Below are 18,253 nucleotides of genomic sequence, written 5' to 3'. Positions count from 1 at the left end.
CTCAGCCATATTTGTTTGTGAGAGGCAACAACCCACAGTTTGTGTCTCCAGATTTTGAAGATTTTTGTGAAAAAGAGTGGCATCTTCAGTCCTACGGTGAGGTAGACCAGTTGAAAAAAATATATCACTCAATCTTCTCCCAAGGAAGTCCTCAATAGCTTCTTGAGTTCATGTACATTCACTCAAGTCAGGAACCGTAGCCCAGCAGAGCTGCTTCACGGCTGCTGCTGCTGCTACTACTACTACTACTACTACTACTACTACTACTACTACTGAGAGTTGGGTTGTTTGGGGGAAGAGACCAAACAGCGAGGTCATCGTCTCATCGGATTAGGGAAGGACGGGGAAGGGAGTCGGCCATGCCCTTTTAGAGGAACCATCCTGGCATTTACCTTGAGTGATTTAGGGAAATCATGGAAAACCTAAATCAGAATGGCTGGCGCATGATTGAACCATCATCGTCCTGAATGCGAGTCCAGTGTGCAAACCACTGCGGCACCTCGCTCTGTTTCACAGCCGCAAGCCCCGTACACTGCTCCATCTGCTCAGGCCAATGCCTGGCCACCTGCTGACACCCACCTCACAGCAGTTCTGTCCAGGCTCTGCTGTACGGGACTGAGGGTTGGCCGGCACCCTAAGTGGATATCAGTGGTTGTCCATTGCTGCCGAGGACACGGCCCTTGCGATATGCACACCTCCGATGGCTGGATATCACAATTTTATGACCAGCTCTGCCAATGTGTGAGCAACCACAAGCCAGAGAAGCCTCCACCCCTACAATTGCTTCCAACATTTCAGACCACATTATCCTGTGATCGCACAAAATCTGCTCTGACAGTCATCCTCTTTTGATAAAGACATGAACATCTCCACAATAAACACTTTTCTACAAGGGGGAAGAAGTTGTGCAACCCTGTAGAGTAAGTGCACTTAATCTAACAGCACACACCTCAATGACTGGCCTAAAGAGGTTGCACACAGACAGCACACCAAACACTGCACCTTGTGCAAAACAGCTGTATACAAGTTGGCGCTGCGCCCTCAGTCAGACTAATGTTTATGTGACAATTTTGTGCTCAACTATTAGACTGTGCTTCAATGTATTCTTTGGTTAACCCTGTGGTTGTTCTGATTCCTACTTAATGCAGTGTCTTGGTGTTACTCAAATGACTATGTTCTTGTGAAACCAACATGTAAGAAATCAAATCAATCACCAATGAAGTCAGCTTATGATTTACAAAAGAACTGAATGAGCCAGCTTTTCCTTGCTAACAATCTCACCAGAGCCTTTACTGACAGACAAGATTATGTCCGGCTAGTTCAGAAACAAATTCACTGTGCCATTTCTTCCATAATACCAAAACCCTGTCACCACAGCAAAACAGATTTCAACCACACCATTCTATGTCCTAAGGTGAATAATATACTACCAAAAATCCTGCCCTCACCCCTTACGGTGGCATTTCTTCATACAACCTGGTTTTGTATTTCTTGCTTCAATTTCAGCATGCTGCAAGTACGTGGATGATCCGGTTCACGACTTACATAGTTAACATACGACTGAAAGTTACCCAGCAGCAGATTTTCATATCACTGTCTTTATTTTGGTTATTGTTTTGTTTATTACTTCACTGTAAACACTTTCTTTAATTTCATAAGGCTTTCACTTCTTGCTTCCCTTGAATCTAATCTAAGCCACACACATTCAAAGATATTCAGGTGATGTAAAAGTTTTTTGAGCATTTAACTGTGAATCAACATTAATTGCCACTGCTAATCAAACAATCACTAAAACTCGTCTCCCAATTACTGAACAAGATGCACACCACAATACCAACAACTTCCACAGCAACTTCAATCCCTGTGCCATTTGAATCTACCATTCCAGCTCAAGGGCCACTGAAATTTGAAGGTGGAAAATGTCACTCTGGAACATCTTCAAAAATGGTTCAAATGGCTCTGAGCACTATGTGACTTAACATCTTAGGTCATCAGTCCCCTAGAACTTAGAACTACTTAAACCTAACTAACCTAAGGACATCACACACATCCATGACCGAGGCAGGATTCGAACCTGCGACCGTAGCAGTCGTGCGGTTTCAGACTGTAGCACTTAGAACTGCTCGGCCACTCTGGCTGGCAGCACAACTTTCATCCATGCAATACATCCCTGACCTACACTTGATACAGTTTCCTTATCACACATCAGCTAACCTCCTTCACACTTCCTTGCTATCATGCATTCATTTCTTTTCATTTCTCACACCATTCTTCTTTTATTCTGACACTACCCCCCCCCCCCTCTCTCTCTCTCTCTCTCTCTCTCTCTCTCTCTCTCTCTCTCTCTCTCTCTCTCTCTCACCACCACCACCACCACCACCACCACCACCACCACCACCACCCCCGCCACCACCACAACCGCAACCCCCACCACCGCCCCCACCCACCCACCTACTTACAGTTTACCCACACAGTTGTGTGATTATTTTCAAAGAGTTAACCTAGATTTTGCAACTACTGTGAGTCATTTCCCCCCTCCCAGCCCTCTGCCCCTCCCAGTTGCCTCCATTCTTTCTTTTCCCATCACATCCATCAGCCTGGAGACAGTCCGAACAGTCAGTATTGCCAAGGTTATAGGTGAAGTGAGGTGAGGTGAAGTGAGGTGAAGTAGGTAGGTACGTAGGTGTGTGTGTGTGTGTGTGTGTGTGTGTGTGTGTGTGTGTGTGTGTGAGCACGCGCGCGCGCTCTGTTGTTGTTGTTGTTGTTGTTGTTGTTGTTGATGATGAAAAGTAAGTAATGTGGAAACAGTTTCCTATAATGAAAGAAAATCTTCTGGTACAAAACAAAGGCAATAAAAGCATAATGTATATCATGCAATGCAGCTATCGCGCACTAAACAACATACTATGGTGAAAAATTCTCCACTTATAAAGCTAAAGAGAGTCTACATATAGTGTGAGTACTTTACATGTGAGGGGCTTGAAAATCCTTTCTGAATGTTGTACGGTGACAACCATCCCACAGCTGTTGGATCTGAGGCAACTCTTTCCATATTTTGTTTTAAAGCAAATACACGTTCTGCAACATCCAGAACACCAGATCCAGTGAAACTGCAACGTGACTTGCCAGTACCAGGTTGCATAGGCAGTGGGGGCTCACAATGCAAGGTCTCCATTGCACGCCATGATGGACTTGTCATATCTGAAAGGAAACTGACAATGAAAGATCTGATAATTACACAAGACACTTTTGAGTTAGATGTAACAATACTTCTTAATCTCAAAATAAATCATGCTAATCTGCACTGTCCCAGAAACATTGTTATCCACTTTATGTAAATAAGCCTTATTTCTACAATAACTCCCCAGCATAATTTACACACTCTAACACTACTAATCGCTGAAAATGCTACCTCAATAAAGAAAGTCCCATCTAAAATCACTCTCTAAGCTGATCAATTGGTTTGTCTGACAACAAATTACTACTACTTTAAATTTTAAGTTTTGCCATGAAGTATATTTTAAAGAGCTTGTAGATTAACCTTATATAGAAACAGCGTAAGTAAAGAAGAAGATAGAATGTTTCCGAGATATTTGCTACAGTTTAGAAATACAGCTTTAGCAGCAGTCATGTGAGTTTAGATGTGTTCAATGTTCCTAAAAGGTCAAGAATTTCTTTGTGTTATCCTCCAACTCATGATTTGGGAACAAGCACCCAATATGAACACACTTGAGATCACTATAGCTCAGAAGAAAATTCAGTAAAAGAGAAGATAACAATAAGGAGCTTGTACAAAATAAACAATGAAAAAAGCCTTTTCCTGACTTCTGCACACTAAACTCATCCCTCCACACAAATGTTCTCTGGGATCTGAATCTGAAAACAGTAATTTGCTCAAAAAATATTTCTGATGTATAAGACAACCCTCACACTCACTGTAGTCTTACTTGTTAGATACTGAAAGATGAAAGACTGTTGCAGGTCTAAGTGCTGTGGGCTAAATCAGGATTAATTGAGACTGTGTCACAGGGACCTAAAAATCAGGAAAAAAAGGTTGTTTATGCAAGGTCAATTGAATCTTCCATTTTCTATGAATCTTTTATTAGGTACACAACAAAATTTAATAATGTATTATTTATGTTTAAATTCACTTAAGAGAGACTGTATGAAATTCAGTCACTGTTTACTTTCCAATCACCAAATCTCTCTGAATAGAGTGTCTTTCCGCTGTCCACCTAACCTTCGTAACCTCTTGGGTTTCATCCCTATGAAATCCCCAAAGCACCTTTCCTACCCTCTGGCTCCTAGCCTTGCAACCGCTCCCGGTGTAAAACCTGTCCTATGCACCCTCCCACCACCACCTACTCCAGTCCTGTAACCCATAAGGTGTACACGATCAAAGGCAGAGCTGCGTGTGAAAGCACCCACGTGATTTACCAACTGACCTGCCTACACTGTGACGCTTTCTATGTGGGAATGGCCAGCAACAAACTGTCCATTCGCATGAATGGACACAGGCAGACAGTGTTTGTTGGTAATGAGGATCACCCTGTGGCTAAACATGCCTCGGTGCACAGCCAGCACATCTTGGCACAGTGTTACACCGTCCGAGTTATCTGAATACTTCCCACCAACACCAACCTATCCGAACTCCGGAGATGAGAACTTGCCCTTCAATATATCCTCTCTTCTCGTTATCCACAAGGCCTCAATCTCCGCTAATTTCAAGTTGCCACCACTCATACCTCACCTGTCATTCAACATCATCTTTGCCTCCACACTTCTGCCTTGACTTATATCTCTGCCCATACTCTTTGCCTTTAAATATGTCTGCTTGTGTCTGTGTATGTATGGATGGATATGTGTGCGTGCGTGCGTGTGTGTGTGTGTGTGTGTGTGTGTGTGTGTGTGTGTGTGTGTGTGTGTGCGCGAACATATACCTATCCTTTTTTCCCCCTAAGGTAAGTCTTTCCGCTCCCGGGATTGGAATGACTCCTTACCCTCTCCCTTAAAACCCACATCCTTTCATCTTTCCTTTTCCTTCCCTCTTTCCTGACAAAGCAGCCGCCGGGTGCGAAAGCTCAAATTCTGTGTATGTGTTTGTGTGTTTTATTCATTGTGCCTATCTACCGGCGCTTTCCCGCTTGGTAAGTCTTGGAATCTTTGTTTTTAATATATGAATACTTAGTATTGTATTTTGGACAAGTTCTCAATGATCAATAGAGCAAATACAAACTAAAAATAAAAAAAGCCTGCAAGACATGAAAAAATATTTTTGACGCCATAAAATACATATAATTTTGTTACATTACTCACATGAGCTGTTGAATATGAAACTGTTAGTGATCATAATTTGCAACTTGACCTATGTAACGTAATTGGTTCTCAAGGACATGATTTATCATCTCACTCTTTAAACTTCTTCCCTTCAAGCATCAGCCTACAAAAAAGATGTATTTTCCACATGTAATTCCTGGCTGTTACTTGTAATCTACATCCAGACATCCTTTGTGGAAGCTGATGTCACCTTCAGTTGTCTATTTTTGCTCTACTTTGAAGTAACTCCACTTAAGTCTCCCCCTTCCGATACCCACATCATCGTCGTCGTCGTCATCTCTAATATAATATATCTCAAGCATTCCCTTGAAAATTTCCATTAGCCTGTCTAGTTTTAAGTAAGTTTATTGGAATAATAGAGAATTGTGAAGGTGGTTTGATGAACCCTCTGCCATGCACTTAAATGTGATTTCTGTCCAAATGTATGTGTGTGTGTGTGTGTGTGTGTGTGTGTGTGTGTGTGTGTGTGTGTGTGTGTGGTGGTAAGGGGGGGGGGGGTGGCGGCACACATGTGCACATGCATGCCCCTTCTTCCGATTTGTGAGCTTCAAACTTTGTCTGTGTTTTATCCAGATATGTATTAGTCCTTTATGAAGTATAATGTCACACAAATTTCAAATATTTTACTTGCATTATAATTTCACCTTTAGTAAGCAATTTTACTTCATATTTTCCTTTAAATGTTGTTGTTTTTGTCTAGCTGACAGAATTTTTAAAACAATATGCACATGTACTCTTACTCAAGGTAAAGTTATCTTAATTATTCTGCATAAAGGTGTGGTAGCATGTCTGCTTACACCCCAACCACAGCCACAGAATTTGTATTTGGCACTACCAGTGAGAGATTGAAACAAGAATGCCAGCCTCACTTGCTGCCAGCACTGCTGCCGCCCTAATGGGCCAGGCTGAATGTCACCACTGCATCCCTGCTCTTTCTTGCATCTTTCATGCTCATGAAGACCCAACTTGCTGATTAGGACTGTTCTATGATTTTGCTATAATGAACTTTGCCTATTACCAATCTCGACCTGGACTGTTCTTCCTCTGCTTAATGTCCCGTGTATGTGTAATCCTGGTGCTAAGTCACTGCAACTGTATTTTCCTGTGTACTCTGTTGGTGTAATTAAAAAAAAACTGTACATACCACAAAAGGAATACTCGCTGAGATAGAGTATGATACGTACTAATACATTTCCTTGTTATATTCTTCAGATGAATTCCAAATTTAAAAGTTGTTTGTAGGATATTTATTATTTTTTCTTTAGTACAGTCCTGTTCCCTTCAACCAACTACTTTCAGGACTTTTCTTTAGTTGAGAATTTACTATCCCTCAGAACTTCAAGTTCATTTTTCAACATTCCTTATTTTGTCAATCTACCACTTCTCAACATGTTTTTTTTTCCACCAATGCCTTAATGCTACTAAGTGGTTATGTTTTGTACAGATCTATGCATATGCTTTGCAGTCCATTATATGGTCACAATCTGTACAACCATGATTCAGTCCTTTTCAAATATAGCATTTTCTGTTCTGCTCTGTGAAGAGTGTCAGCTGTAACTTGAGGCACCTTTCACCAAAATTTCAGAGCTCGTTCTCCTATGTCACTTCCTTCTCATAGTCTACTTTCTTTGTAATTCTTCCTTTTTCTTCCTCCAGAAACAAAGCATTTCCATCACCCAAAATTACTGACCTTTCTCAAAACATTCGATAGCCAAGATCGCATAAATATTTCATTATTTAAAACAACTGGTTTCAACAGACTTTGCTGTCATCTTCAGGTCCTAAAAACTCTTTTTGTTATGGGCGTGTTCATTTTACACTGGATCTCATGCCAAGTTGTAACATGGATAAAAATCAGTACGTGACAACTTAGTGTGATGTATAACGTAAAATGAACACATTTCATAATAAAAAGATTTTTTAAGCCCTGAAGATGAGAGCAAAGTCTATCGAAACCAGTTGTTTCAAACAAAAATATTTATGCAATCTTGGCTTTTGAATGTTTTTAGCAAGCAAAACAGATCACTCCTTTGGTCTTTTCAAAATGAGAAAATTCATTCATAATGACGTTTCATATTCTTCCATCTGTTTTATTAGCCATTAGTTCTGCTTATACTTTCTCCATGTGGTTGATCTTGTGAGTTGCACATATGTAAATTATTTTTTCCCCAGCTCTGAACACAATAATTTCATTACTGCACAACACACAGTGAGTTAGTTTATACACCTATTCAAGTTTGCTAACACACGCCTCTTGCACTACAGCCACAGGACCAGAAGTCTCTTTCTTCTTTGATTTTACTTTTCTGATCATACAGAACTTCACCTAATCCATGCCTCTTCGAGGATTTTCTAACTTCTATCAGACAAACATCTAACATTCCAAACTCTTATGAACAGAACAGTACTTTAACACATTTTACTCCAGAAAACCATTTTTTGGCAACCCCCACTTAGAGACTGAGGTGGAGCTACTTTTGTTAGTTACTTACCTTTGTCATTTGATGTAACATATGTCAAACAGGTTGCTAGTGATGGGAGTCCAGCAGGCAATAGTTCACACAACACAGAAAAATGATCATATCGTTGCCATCCCGTTATCATCAAGCCACGAAATTTGAGTTGTGAAGAATATGTTGTAAATATATCAATCCAGGCACGATGGTTATCCAAATGGTAACCTGCCAGAAAGAAAGTTCATCTTAAAGGGGTATATAAAGTAAAATAGTTCTTTGGTATAATGCAATATACACTTGTAACTGTATTTGAAATTACTTTTCACAAACTCTTCTTGATTGAAGTTTAATGTATTTTAATGATAAGAAGAACAAACACAGCAGAGCACAGGAAATCAGTATCAACAACCCTCCTCCATATCTCATTCAAGAATGGTGCAATGGAAAATGACTGTGTGAACACTTCTGTTTGTGTTCTTAACTTTTCACTTACCCCTCTGCCCTGCACCAAGTATGTAAAGTAGGATCAGACAATGTTATCAGAAATTATAGCTCCAAAACAACGGTCTGAATGGGTCTGAACTGAGAGGATGTGTGGAAGGTTGTACCAGATATAGCTGATTAACACAGCAGAGAGGCAGTGAACATGTAAGGCCACTCTTGCATACCTGGGAAGGTAAATGAACATGTAAAGCCACTCTTGCACACCTGGGAAGGTCAGAGGAGTATAATGCTCAGAGAAGACAACTGTGAAGTCGCTGATGACAGTGCCACTAAAGCAGAGTTATTAAACATGGTCTTCCAAAATTCCTTCACCATCACCAAAGAAGATGAAGTAAATATTCCTGAATTCCAATGAAGAACAACTGCCAAGATGAGAAACATAGCAGCTTAAATCATTTAATAAAGGCAAGGCCTCTGGTTCAGATTGTATACTAGTCAGGTTCCCCTCAGAGTATACTCATAAAATAGCTCCATATTTAGCAATTATATACAACCACTCACTCACAGAAAGATACATACCTAAAGACTGGAAAATTGCTCAAGTCACACCAATGCTCAAAAAGGGAAGTAGGAGTAATCTGCTGAATTACAGACCTATATCGCTAATGCCGATTTGCAGTAGGGTTTTAGAACATATACTGTATTCGAACATGATGAAGTACCTCAAAGAAAACGATTTATTCACATATAGTCAGCATGGATTCAGAAAATATTGTTCCTGTGAAACACAACCAGCTCTTTACACTCATGAAGTAATAAGTGCTATCGACAGGGGATGTGAAATTGATTCCATGCTTTTAGATTTCCAGAAGGCTTTCAACACTGTTCCTCACAAGCGTCTTCTAACCAAACTGCATGCCTAAGGACTATTTCCTCAGTTGTGCAGAATTTGAAACACGAACATCTGCTAGCATGAGTCTCTTAGAAGTAGATACCTAAGGGGTTGCGAAGCAACTCAAATCGCTTGATACGGGCAAGTCTTCAGGTCCAGATTGTATACTGATTAGGTTCCTTTCAGATTACGCTGATACTATAGCTCCCTACTTAGCACTCATATACAACCGCTCACTCACCAATAGATCTGTACCTACAGATAGGAAAATTGCGCAGGTCGCACCAGTGTTCAAGATGGGTAGTAGGAGTAATCCATTTAACTACAGACCTATATCATTGACGTCGGTTTGCAGTAGGGTTTTGGAGCATATACTGTATTCAAATATTATGAATCACCTCGAAGGGAACAATCTATTGACACGTAATCAGCATGGCTTCAGAAAACATCGTTCTTGTGCAACGCAGCTAGCTCTTTATTCACACGAAGTAATGGCCGCTATCGACAGGGGATCTCAAGTTGATTCTGTATTTTTAGATTTCCGGAAAGCTTTTGACACCGTTCCTCACAAGCGACTTCTAATCAAGCTGCAGAGCTATGGGGTATCATCTCAGTTGTGCGACTGGATTCGTGATTTCCTGTCAGGAAGGTCGCAGTTCGTAGTAATAGATGGCAAATCATCGAGTAAAACTGAAGTGATATCAGGTGTTCCCCAGGAAAGCGTCCTGGGACCTCTACTGTTCCTGATCTATATAAATGACCTGGGTAACAATCTGAGCAGTTCTCTTAGACTGTTCGCAGATGATGCTGTAATTTACCATCTAGTAAGGTCATCCGAAGACCAGTATCAGTTGCAAAGTGATTTAGAAAAGATTGCTGTATGGTGTGTCAGGTGGCAGTTGACGCTAAATAACGAAAAGTGTGAGATGATCCACATGAGTTCCAAAAGAAATCCGTTGGAATTCGATTACTCGATAAATAGTACAATTCTCAAGGCTGTCAATTCAACTAAGTACCTGGGTGTTAAAATTACGAACAACTTCAGTTGGAAGGACCACATAGATAATATTGTCGGGAAGGCAAGCCAAAGGTTGCGTTTCATTGGCAGGACACTTAGAAGATGCAACAAGTCCACTAAAGAGACAGCTTACACTACACTCGTTCGTCCTCTGTTAGAATATTGCTGCGCGGTGTGGGATCCTTACCAGGTGGGAATGACGGAGGACATCGAAAGGGTGCAAAAAAGGGCAGCTCATTTTGTATTATCACGTTATAGGGGACAGAGTGTGGCAGATATGATACATGAGTTGGGATGGAAGTCATTACAGCATAGACGTTTTTCGTCGCGGCGAGACCTTTTTACGGTATTTCAGTCACCAACTTTCTCTTCCGAATGCGAAAATATTTTGTTGAGCCCAACCTACATAGGTAGGAATGATCATCAAAATAAAATAAGAGAAATCAGAGATCGAACAGAAAGGTTTAGGTGTTCGTTTTTCCCGCTCGCTGTTCGGGAGTGGAATAGTAGAGAGATAGTATGATTGTGGTTCGATGAACCCTCTGCCAAGCACTTAAATGTGAATTGCAGAGTAGTCATGTAGATGTAGATGTGCGACTCGATTCGTGATTTCCTGTCAGGAAGGTCACAGTTTGTAGTAATAGATGGAAAGTCACCGAGTAAAACAGAAGTAATATCTGGCGCCCTCAATCAAGTGTTATAGGCCCTCTGTTGTTCCTGATCTATATTAACGACATTGGAGACAATCTGAGTAGCCATCTTAGATTGTTTGCATATGATAATGTCATTTACTGTCTTGTAAAGTCATCAGATGATCAAAACGACTAGCAAAATGATTTAGATCAGATATCTGTATGGTGCGAAAAGTGGCAATTGACCCTGAACGAAGAAAACTGTGAAGTTATTCACATGAGTACTAAAAGAAATCAGCTAAATTTCGATTATGCGATAAGTCCCACAAATACGAGGGCTATAAATTCAACTAAATACTTAGGGATTACAATTACAAATAACCTAAATTGGAAGGATCACATAGGTAATATTGTGGGTAGAGCAAACCAAAGACTGTGATTCACTGGCAGAACACTTAGAAGGTGCAACAGGTCTACCAAAGAGACTGCTTACCTTACACTTGTCCGCCCTATTCTGGAGTAATGCTGTGTGGTGTGGGATCCGCAACAGGTGGGACTGACGGATGGCATCGAAAAAGTACAAAGAAGGGAAGCTTGTTTGGATTATTGAAAAATAGGGGAGATAGTGTCACAGACACGATACGTGAATTGGAGTGGCAATAATTAAAACAAAAGCGTTTTTCGTTGCAACGGGATCTTCTCATAAAATTTCAATCACCAGTTTTCTCCTCTGAATGCGAAAACGTTTCTGTTGGCACCCACCTACATAGGGAGAAATGATCATCCATGATAAAATAAGAGAAATCAGGACTCGCACTGAAAAATTTAAGTGCTCGTTTTTCCCGCGTGCCGTTTGAGAGTAGAACGGTAGAGAGACAGCATGAAGGTGGTTCATTGAACCCTCTGCCAGGCACTTTATTGAGAATAGCAGAGTAATCACGTAGATGTAGATGTAGAAGACACAAGAAAAGAAGTTGAAACATGAAAGCCAGTGCTGATGTCCCTCATGGTGTCAAAGAGTTCCATATTGGGGAAGTATGTGAGGGAGATTGAATGGGTCAGGATGGTCAACCACTTAGAAAAGGGATTGTCCAACCGTGACTTTTGGCTTGTACAGGAAATGCCACTAGGACAGTGATGCATATGTAAAATCAGTGGATAGAACAAGAAGTCATACAAAATAATGATACATTACTGGACCTTGCAATTTGACCATTGCACGAGATCTACATCTACATCAACACTTCGCAAGCCACTGTAAGGTGCATGGCGCAGAGTACCCTGTACCTCTAATTGCCATTTCCTCTCCTGTTCCACTCGCATATAGAGCAAGGGAAAAACGACTGTCTGTACACCTTCATATGAGCCCTAATTCTTGTACCTTATCTCCGTAGCCCTTACGCACAATGTATGTCGGCAGGAGCAGAATCGTTCGACAGTCAGCTTCAAATGTTGGTTCTCTAAATTTTCTCAATAGTGTTTCCCGAAAAGAATGCAGCCATCCCTCCACAGATTTTCATTTGAGTTCCCAAAACATCTCCATAATACCTATGTGTTGTTCAAATCTACCAGTCCTCCTCTGAACTGCTTCGATGTCTTCATTCAATCCGACCTGGAATGGATTCCAAACTCTCAAGAAGTACTCAAGAACAGATCGCATTGGCACCCTATATGCAGTCCCCTTTACTGGTGAACCACTCTTCCCTAAAATTCTCCCAATAAACCGAAGTCTACCACATGCCTTCCCTACAACAGTTTTCACATGCTCGACACTACACCCAGATATTTCAACGACTTAACTGTGTGAAGCTGGACAACAGTAATACTGTATCCAAACATTACAGGTTTGTTCTTCCTAATCGTCTGCATTATTTTATATTTTTCCATATTTAGGGCTAGCTGCCATTCATCCAAATTTTGTCTAAGTTGTCTTGTATCTTCTTACAGCCACAACTTCAACACCTTACCGTAAAACATGCCACCATCACCAAACAACTGCAGATTGCTGCCCACACTGTCCACCAAATCATTTATGTATACAGATAACAACAGTGATCCCATCATAGTTTTCTGGGGCACTCCTGACAGTACCCTTGTCTCTGATGAACACGCCACCGAGAACAACATACTGGGTTCTATTATTTAGGAAGTCTTCCTGCCACTCACATATCTGTGAACTTATTCCATATACTCATACCTTCTCGTTAACAGTCTGCAATGGGGCACTATGTCAAATGCTTTCTGGAAATCTAGAAATATGGAATCTGCCTGTTGTCTACACCCATAGCTCTCAGTATATCATGTGAGACAAGAGCAAGCTGAGGTTCGATAAGCAATGCTTTCTAAAACCATGCTGATTTATGGGCATAAGCTGCTCAGAGTGAAGAAAATTTATTATATTCGAACTGAGAATGTATTCAAAGATTCTGCGGCAAACAGAAGTTAGGGATATCGGTCTGTTCTTTTACCTTTCTTATATACTGGAGTCACCTGCACATTTTTCCAGTCACTTGGGACTTTGTGCTGGGCTAGAGATTCTTGATAAATGCAATCTAGTAAGGGATCAATGCCATAGGGTACTCCCTGTAAAACCGAACTGGGATTCCATCCAGACCTGGTGATTTATTTGTTTTCAAATTTTTATGTTGCTTCTGTATAACAGGTATGCTTATTTCTATGTCATCCATACAGGAGTCTTCCTGATGGTCAAATGACATTATTTTTGTTCAGTTCTCCTGCAAGAATGATTTTTTGAACGTGAAATTTAAAACTGTGGCTTCCATTTTGCTGTTTTCAGGGTCACACCAGACTGTTCAACAAGGGACTGAATGGAAGCCTCAGACCCGATTAGCGATTTTAGATACAATGAGAATTTTCTCGGGTTCACTGCCAGATTTTTTGTAAGGTGTGATGGTGGCAGTTGTTGTATGCTTCACGTACAGATCTTTTCACAGTCACAGGAATCTCTATTAACCTTTGCTTGTCATCATTTGTGCATTCATTTTGAACCTAAAGTGCAATAGCTTTTGCTTCCTCAGTATCTCAACAGCCTCTGCTTGCTCAGCATCTTATGAATTTCATTATTAAACCATGGTGGGTCTTTTCCATTCTTTGTCGACTTACCAGGCACATAACTCTCCAGTCCGTGATTTACAATCTGCTTAAAGTTTGACAATAATTCCTCCACATCCATATTACTGGCACTAAGTGATGCCAATTCATTGTCTGCTTACCTGCTCTATCTAGCAGAAACACACTCCTAACATTCTTGAAGGATGTTTTAATTTTCGTAGTCATAGTTGCTATAATGACATCATGATCATTAATCCTTGTTTCTAAACTGACATTGTCAATAAGGTCCGGCCTATTTGTAGCTACAATTTTCAGAAAACATGTTCAAAAGTATTTCGCATGACTGACTGACTGTACTGCCTCCCCCCCCCCCCCCCCTTCCCCCGGGCAATGAATCTATAAACATCCCAGTCTATACTTAGCAGGTTAAAATTAGAATTGCTAGAGCAGAATCGGGTAGCTAGTAGAAACATCCAACAATTAACTTAGTTTCACCTACACCTATTATACGCGACCACACGACTTCACTGTTACGCTCAGCTTCAACCTCAATAGTGACAGCATTTTTTTACAACTGTATTGAAAACTCCCCCACCTATTTCCGATATATATCCCATGACTCACTAAATATCTCAGAGCATACTACTTCAGGTTTCAGCCAAACTTTCCTGAAGGGTAGTGAATTTGGGAACTTTATTACAAATACTTCGTCAGTTTACTGATAAAATTATGACAGTCTAAGTGTCTTTATTCTGAACCCCATCTGGCTTCCCTTGCTGTGAATCAACTGGCGAGTGTTCATCGAGCACCTCAAACTACCACGTAGCCATCTTACCCACTGTTTTGTCATGCAAAGTGTTGACTCCAACATAAGCATAAAAAAAAATATTCAAGCAAATGGTGAACTTCATTGCACAAACACACCTCTCCTACTTCAGTGTCCTCAGAATAATTTGCAGTTCTGCATTAAAGATGATGGATTGTCTCCAGTAAATTACCCTAGGCACCACAAAGTGTGCAATGCAATGGACAAAACTCTGAGCAATGTGGTTAAGTCAACTGGGCTTAGTCCTGGCAATGCCACAAGCAAGCTGGTAGTGACACCAATGAGTTCAGAACAAAGCCTTGTTAATGGCTCTGCCTCTCACACAAAGGTATTAAATACATCTTGTACTCAAGATGTCAGTATCCCCATATCTGCTAGAATGCTTTAATGAAGGGTTGCACATTTTTTGAGATGTCAGTGTGTACCCAGAATGATTACATCTAGGTGATAGGACACAAATACCTGTTGCGCAAACTTGCTGCACACACAATATTGTGCGAGGAAAAAGGTAAAATGAAAATAACTCAGGAGACAAGCATAAGAAAGAAGTATCAATGCCCAATAGTAACAACTGGAGAAATAATCATAAATATTTAGCATTTGTCGAAATTTAGTATATCCTAGCACTTCTGTCAACAGAGGTTTCAGGAGGGATATTATGATTATACCCCCCCTCAAGAGTAAGAGAAGCCTCCTGTCTTCTAAATGTGGACCAACAGGGCAAAGCAAATTTCTTTTGCTTTCTCTCTAAGATGCAGTGTAATGTATCTGTTAGAGACCAGGTGCCTTGTCATGAACTACAGCCAATACTGAATCTAACTCACACATAGAGAAAGGCTAACTGTGATGTTCTCTATCATCAGAGAAGTCCCAAATACTCATCTCAACAGTGGTGGAAGGTTGGATTCAGCATGGCAGTGGCAACCAATTCTTCCAAATGTTACGTCATTGCCTGGCTTATGTCTCAGTCTGATCTGGAGATGATAATTTCACATTAAACCAACAACTGATTAACTTCCACCACTCCCAGAAATTGTCCTCATAAATCCTAATATTGTGATACATTTATGATGATCTTCAGCCCAAAGACTGATCTGATGCCACTTTCCACATAAGTCTATCCTGTGCAGTCTCATCATCTCTGCATAACTACTGCAACCTACATCCAATTGAACCTATTTCCTGTAGTTTAGCCATGATCTGCCCTGTAATTTTGTCCACCCACACTTCCCTCCATTACCAAATTGATGATTCCATGATGCCTCAATTTGTCCTTCCTTCAAGTCAGATTGTGCTAAAATTTCTTTTTCCCCAGTCTGATTCAGTTATTCAACTTGCCCATTTATTATTCTGTAATTTCACATTTCAAAAGCCTCTATTCTCCTTTTGTCTGAACCATATACTGCCCATTTTTCACTTCCGTACAAAGCTATACTCCAAAAAACATACTTTCAGAAAAGGTTGCCTACTATTTAAATTTATATTCAGTGTTAACAAATGCCTATTTTTAGAAATGGCTTTTCTTGCTACTGCTACTCTATAATTTATACATTTCTACTTTGGCTATGATCAGTTATTTTGCTGCCCAAACAGCAAAATTCATTTACTACCTTTAATCTCATTTCATAATTTCTTTCAACCAACACCATCTCATTTGATTAAGACTGCATTCCAACACCCTTGTTTTACATTTGATGTTGTTCATCTTACAATCTCTTTTCAACATGCTATCTATTCTGTTCAACAGCTCTTCCAAGTGCCTTGGCATCTCAGAGAGAATTGCAATGTCACTGGCAAAGCCTCAACAATTTTATTTCTCCTTCCTAATCCTTAATTCGCTTTCCAAATTTCCCCTTGGTTTCCTTCACAGCTTGCTCATTGTATAGACTGAATAACGTCAAGGATAAGCTACAACCCTGTCTCACTCTCTTTGAACAACTGATTCTCTTTCATGTCCGTCAACACATAATTGCAGTCTGGTTTCTGTATAAGCTGCATGTAACTTTTTCCTCCCTTTATTTAACCACACTACCTTCAGAATTTCAATACGTGTAGTCCAGTCAACACTGATAAAGCTTTCTCTAAATCTGTAAATCCTGTACAGTTTAGGTATGCCTTTCTTAGACCTACCTTCTAAAGTAAGTCATACGGTCAATATTGCTCTGTGTGCTTCTACACTTCCTCAGAACCCAGACTGACCATCCTTGAAGTCAGCTTCTGCTAGTTTTCCCATTCTTCTGTAAACAATTGATGTCAATATTCTGTTACAATGACTTATTAAACTGATGGTTCAGTAATTTTCATGCCTGTCAGGACCCGTTTGCTTTGTAATTGGTATTATTACATTTTTCTTGAAATGTGAGAGTATATCCTCTATCCCATACATCTTGTAAACCAGGTGGAATAATTTAGTCATCGTTGACTGTCTCAAGAGTGTCAATACTTCTGAGGGACTGTCATGTACTCCAGATGCATTTTTCAACTTAGGTCTTTCAGCGCTCTGTCATATTATTCTCACAGTAACATAGCACAAACTCCATTTTCATGTAATTTCTCTTTTCTTTCTATAATACTGTCTTCATGATCATTGCCCTCATATAGCTCTTCTTTGCTTAGTACCGGCTCCCATCTGAGCACTTTATATTCATATAGGTTCTTCTCATTTCTCCAAAGAGCTTGTAGCTTCTCAGTCGGTCTCCACGAGCGCGAGTGTACAGTGGCTTATAAACATTCCATGTGACTAGTATTTGTCATTACAGTTACTCTTTAAACATTGGCGGTATAGACAATTCCATGCCTCTCTTGACAGTTAACTGTTCAGCCTTCCACGCTTGTAAGCTATCCTTTATAGACATGTTTTCTGTGGACATATATGTTCAATTCTACCAGATACCACATATTTGGTGACCCCCAACAATAACACAACAACATGACCATGTCGTCATCAGCATTCTGCACCACACTGTGACATGAACATTCATTACTTCTGCGTCAGCCATGCTCATTCTTGCACAAAAATGGACAATCCGCCAGTCACCATAGAGCCAGCTATGAGCGGCACAATAATTGGGCTACAATCAAATCCCCACCATTCTGGCAACATAACCCAGTGTCGAGGTATGCACAGTCTGAAAGCCAGTTCATCCTTGCATAGATATCAACAGACGAAACAAAGTATAGCCATGTAGTCGCAGCACTAACAGAAGACTTAAGCTGCAGAGGTACAAGATATCCTTGCTGCATCATCTAATGCTGAATCGTTTGTGTCAATTAAGAATGTGCTAGTGATGCACCTATCACAATCTGAAGCAAAGTGACTAGAGAAGCTATTACAGACTGAGGAGTTCGGCAATTGAACCCTGTCACAACTTTTGCATACATTGGCAAGCAATACAGTGAGCAACGATGTGCTGCACAGTCTTTGGTTGTCCTGATTACCCTCTGACACTCAAAAAATTGACAGTGTTCACGGGTGATTTAAATGCACTAGCGCAAACAGCAGACAGGATCGTCGAGATGTATCCCACAACAACGTGTCAGCACAGACACCATGGCAAGAGGATACGTCTGCAATGA

The 18,253-nt window shown here is 40.5% G+C and overlaps 1 protein-coding gene across 1 annotated transcript in view; it reads right to left on the bottom strand.

The window, feature by feature from the left end:
- LOC126356175 (hexosaminidase D-like) overlaps positions 1 to 18,253 on the bottom strand; it is a 109,324-nt gene that overhangs the window by 43,435 nt on the left and 47,636 nt on the right. The window contains exons 4-5 of the mRNA XM_050006937.1: positions 7,830 to 8,018; positions 2,969 to 3,201 (exon numbers count right to left, since the gene is read on the bottom strand). Of these exons, the coding sequence (XP_049862894.1) occupies positions 2,969 to 3,201; positions 7,830 to 8,018 (422 nt within the window). The remainder of the gene's footprint in view (positions 1 to 2,968; positions 3,202 to 7,829; positions 8,019 to 18,253) is intronic.

The sequence above is a fragment of the Schistocerca gregaria genome, chromosome 3, assembly GCF_023897955.1.
Source record: "Schistocerca gregaria isolate iqSchGreg1 chromosome 3, iqSchGreg1.2, whole genome shotgun sequence".
NCBI lineage: Eukaryota > Metazoa > Arthropoda > Insecta > Orthoptera > Acrididae > Schistocerca > Schistocerca gregaria.
The sequence above is the reverse complement of the archived record's forward strand: the minus strand, read 5'-3'. Positions and strand labels throughout refer to the sequence as shown.